Source organism: Helobdella robusta (assembly GCF_000326865.2).
Source record: "Helobdella robusta unplaced genomic scaffold HELROscaffold_112, whole genome shotgun sequence".
NCBI classification, from domain to species: Eukaryota; Metazoa; Annelida; class Clitellata; order Rhynchobdellida; family Glossiphoniidae; genus Helobdella; species Helobdella robusta.
In genome coordinates this window covers 138,035-143,207 of record NW_008703630.1, presented here as the reverse complement: position 1 = coordinate 143,207, position 5,173 = coordinate 138,035, and the positions used below count along the sequence as shown (strand labels likewise).

At 33.8% G+C, this 5,173-nt stretch overlaps 1 protein-coding gene across 1 annotated transcript; it reads right to left on the bottom strand.

The window, feature by feature from the left end:
• Window positions 1–882: 882 nt before the first annotated feature.
• On the bottom strand, window positions 883–1,463 carry HELRODRAFT_183608 (hypothetical protein; the record flags this gene model as incomplete). Its single annotated transcript, XM_009013200.1, has 2 exons — window positions 883–1,216; window positions 1,408–1,463. The coding sequence occupies 2 exons, from the start codon at window positions 1,461–1,463 to the stop codon at window positions 883–885; spliced, it is 390 nt and encodes a 129-aa protein (XP_009011448.1).
• Between the last annotated feature and the right edge of the window lie 3,710 nt (window positions 1,464–5,173).

Genomic DNA, 5,173 nt, shown 5'->3' with positions numbered 1-5,173 from the left:
CGTAAAAGAAATCAAATAAAATTGTATGCTTTCAAGTAAAAGCAATATCGTTAATAGTAATTTTAAGAAAGAAAGAGAGGACAAATTCAAAACGGATACAAAATGTATATTTATTGGACTCTGTTTTTTTTATATTAACCATGATTGTATTAAAAGTAATACTTAAAGGCAGTAGCAGTAGTAGCAGTAATGGCGGTCTTGGCAGTCATAGTAGTATTAATAAGTAGTAGTATTTTTCTGGAACAATATTCACCAAGATTAGTAATTTGATAAAAGTAGTTTTAGGAATAGCAGTATTGGTTAACTTGGTGAATAATATGGTGAATAAAAATATATACTTGGTGAATAAAAATATATTTATATATATATATATATAAATAGTAAATATTGATAAATAATATAAAAAACAATAATAACAATATTAATAATAAATAATAATCAAAATAATATAGTAATAAAATAATAATGGTAATAGTAGTAGTAGTAGTAGTAGTAGTAGTAGTAGTAGTAGTAGTAGTAGTAGTAGTAGTAGTAGTAGTAGAAATTGTAGTAATAGGTGGTGTTTATAGTAGCAATAGTACCAATGGGAGTAGTAGTACAAAGCATCATTTCGGTAGCAGCTGCAGTAGTTGATGCAAGCGACATTTAGTTACATGGTTAATGATCTCATTTAAAAGTATGAAGTTTTTATTTTCTTATGCTATGTAGACTATGCATGATAACATTGAACTAGAATTTACTTTAAAATTTTTCTTATTCGGTTCTTCTGCCTCTAGTTTATCAAATTTGTCAAAATGCTGGGAACAAAAAGAACTGCAAATAAATGTAAAAAAAATCCCAAAATTATGCTACAATATTTAATATAGCGTTTATTCATCATCGCTACCTAGAAAACAAGAACTCTGCCATCCTTCTGACGTCATGATTCTCAAAAACAAGAACGTTGCAAGCAAAATCAACAAAGAATCTCGAAGTAAAGGCAATAAAAATGAAAAATAAATTCCAGCGAGGAAAAACACCACAGCTGGACTGCAAAACGCTCTCTAAATATCGAGGCAGGTGACAGTTCACTCGATAGGAGTTGATTTGTTTTGATTTGTTCGCCAGGGGAAGGATGTAGGCTTGGTTGAAGTGGTGCGACCAGGCGGGGTTGAGGCAGCGAGTGGACATCTCCCTCTCCAGACTGAGGAAGCAGTTGAGGGCGTTGTTCAGGATCCTGTGGTGGTGGTGATGATGATAATGGTGATGATGATGATGGTGATGATGATGATGTTGGTGGTGATGTTGGTGGTGATGGTGGTGATGGTGATTATTGTTGTGGTGCAGTGGGTGGTAGAAATTATGCTCGTGATGAAGCTGGCGAACTGTGAAATGGGGATTTTGATGACGACGATGATAATTACGTACTTCCTGCTTATAAATTTCAGGATGAAGTTGATAAGGACAATTGTGAAGGCGATCATGATGATGATATGATGATTAGTACGGCGGAGGAATAACATTTTGAACTGATGATGATAATGATGTTGTCGATCGCAACTGATGGCGCCAGTAAATTTTCATGGCACCGACAATTAAGTTATAAAAAATGTACAAAATCATAATGGTCGTTATGAAAAATTTCAAGAAATCTAAAAATTTTAATTTGGTTTCAAGATTCTTTGATTTCAACTTAGTAACAATAAATTAATCTACACTGTAAATTTGGTTTTAATATATCAATACAGGTATTCGCATAAATTATTGTTTTTCTGTGCGTGTTAGAACCGTAAGCTTACATTACTATATATATTTAATATAAATTCACTAAGTACGTGTGAGTGCGACTGCCTATGTACGTGTTTGTGTCTGGGTGTTTGGTGTAAACTTTATTAAGAAGACATTTGTCCTCAGACTTGATGGAACCGAGCTTCAGATACGAAAGGTTTCATTCAATGAAAAATAAAGCATAATTCTCCAGGTCTCCAGACTTACAATGGACAATTTTTTCTTCAAAAATGTTTATGCTTCAGTTCTATTCGAATTTTGAAAAAACAAACGGCAGTATTGAACGTTGGAAATAAAATTGAGTTTATCATTTTGTGTTTTTTAAATCATGTCTTCAGTACATTAAAGCTTAATTTTGTTCTGATCTCTAACATTTACACATCAACACTACTGATCTGTACAAAACTTTATTTAGAGAATGTTTAACATTTTAGAACTACCAACCAAACTACACAGCACTTATAATTCTCTCATGGCAACGCGAATCAACTAACAAAATGATAAAAAAAAAGTTTACATACAACTGAATGCAGAAACACACAAACCATAACATGCACCATACATCTTTCATACAAGCATACAAACGACATATAAACATATAAAGCAACATAATGACAGATACAAACAATATACAAACAATATACAAACATTTGAAACAACAAACATACAAACATAATATTATACACACCTACAAGCCATCCTATCATCGCCTAAGCTCGTGTAGAGTTGAAATGGTGTGTCAAAGGCAGTTGCACATGTTTTTATTTGTCTTGAAAATTGATGGAAACATGAAATCATCTGATATTTATCTGAATAAAAAAAAATTGACAGATTGATTGAAAATAATCAGAAAATGCAATGAATGGTATTTTAAGTATTATTGAAAATTATGAATAAATAATCAAACAAATTCACTAAATATGATTTCGAACAGAAAACCTAAAAAACTTAAAAAAATATATCAAGAGAATTTTACAATTAATTAAATCAAATAAAAAAAACCATACACACAGACACACACAGTTATATATATATATATATATATATATATATATATATATATATATATATATATATATATATATATATATATATATTCCCATCTGAAATTAGCCTTTTAGACATTTTCATCGACCTAAAAGAACCCCTGATAAACAAAGAACAAAAGATTTCAACAATACTCCAGAAAAGAAACTAAATAATGAAATATACCGATAACTAATGACTGTCTCGACATGACATGGACAGCAGTCTCTACACAACAGCACACGGTACACTTTTTAGCTAGTTGACTGACTAGCAGGCAAACAGCAAAGCATTGGCTATCTTATCTGCATGCAAAGTTGCTTCAAATAGTTGTAAACACGTGGCTCATTTACGCGTGTCTTACAATTGTTATTATAGTAATTAAATTTTTATTGTAATTCTTAACTGAACGTGGTTTTGAAATGTTCTGTGTTTGAATGTGGAAGTGGTTATGAATCAAATCCTCCTAAAGCTGAAGCACAACTGCTTTAAAGCAAAAATTTGTTGAACGTTTTTTCAAATGCCAACAGTAATAAATACACTAAATTAATCTAAGTAACAACAAAATAATCCCAATTACAACTTCGCTTCAAACGTCATTGTTAACCTTGCTATTACCTACCATCGCTTCTCCTGCCCCTTATATGCCTTCTACGGTAGATTTTTACAATCCTCTATGGCATGAAAGATTCCATGGTGTACAATCGATGACAGATAGCAAAAATAACAAATATAATAAGATAACAATAAATAATTATATAGCGTAATTGTACCATTCAGGGGGATATAACATTCCCCCACCTTAGGCTGTTAGTGCCTAACATAGGCGTTATTTCTTTATTCCGATGAATTGGGACTAACTCACCCAAATGGACGACTTTCTTCTTTGTCCGTTGTCTTCCACGATCAAAGGTCCTGTTAATGACCTTGTACCGATCATTCCAATTTCTTGAGAGTTTCAGCAGGCATGGCCTTTTTCTGCGCCGTGGGTTGTTTAACCAGACCGTTGTTCTTGAAACCTGCGTTATTTCTTTTCGGTTCACGAAAAAAGGTTCTTTTTTTTGTTGTTTCGATTCCTCTACACATAGGTAGACGTCGTGGTCCTTTCTTGGTATTTGAAGCAATTGATTTTTTTCTATTGAGTTTACGAAGTGTAGAATGCCCAGACGTTTGATGATTGTTGTAAGATTCGTTGTTGTCGAAGAGCTCTGTCTATTTTAAGTCCACTTTTAAAATTGTAGTCGGATCAATGAAGTATCTGGGCTTGGCTTTTTTTCTTTTTTTTAATAAATTTGAACTTTCATTATGCCAGGAAGTGATAACTTTTATGAAATTTTTATCCAACGAGATATGTTTGAAATAGATGAATGACTTTCGAACGGTTCTCACGAAAGATTTAAAAGAATTTTCTCGGTACCAACAATGATAAGAAACATCTATAACACATGGTAATGTAGCGCACTTTTTGAACTGTATCAAAAACCACCAACACAACAACGACAACAACAGTAGCTGCAACAACAACGACAACAAAATCGAAATAACAATTTGCGCAGTAACAAACAATTAATCACTCGACAAAAAGTAATGAATGATTCAATTAGGAGCCAGGTGTTAACTGTGTGGTTACAGATAGGTAGGTGGGTGGATAGGTAGGTAGATTGGTGGGTAGGTAGATGAGTAGGTTGGTAGGTAGGTAGGTAGGTGGGTGGGTAGGTGAGTAGGTAGATGGGTGGGTAGGTAGGTGGGTGGGCAGGTAGGTGGGTGGGTAGGTGGGTAGGTAGGTAGGTAGGTAGGTAAGTAGGTAGGTAGGTGGATAGCCAGTCACGAACAGTGGCGGATCTAGACAACTTCGACGGGGGCCAAACATTTGAAAATGTTTAAATTTTCACGGAAGACGACTTCTTTTTGCTTATCATGTTCAATTTTTAGTCGACTTTACACATGAAACGGTCATTTTTCTGACTTTTATTAAAATTCTGCTCGCATCGGGGAGCCAGTCTCCTTTCCTGGCCCCGCCAGGCTCGCCATCGGTCACGCGCGCAGTTTTCGGTTATAAAATGTGAGAGCTCTTAGAAGTTTTTGATTAACACTATATAAATTATTTTTAAAAAATGGTAATAATAATGATATGAACAATGAACATACATGCACACATACACACATAGACACAAGACACAAACATGCAAAAATACATACACAATCACACACACACACACACACACAAACATGCACACATACATAGGAATGCAAGGAGCTCATTATTTAAATCCATAACTGTGGCACATTAATGTGAAACTCAAACTTATCGAACCGAAACCAAACATTGCTAGTAGCGTACAACTGATCATTATTACAGCCCCATCATCGTCGTCATCAT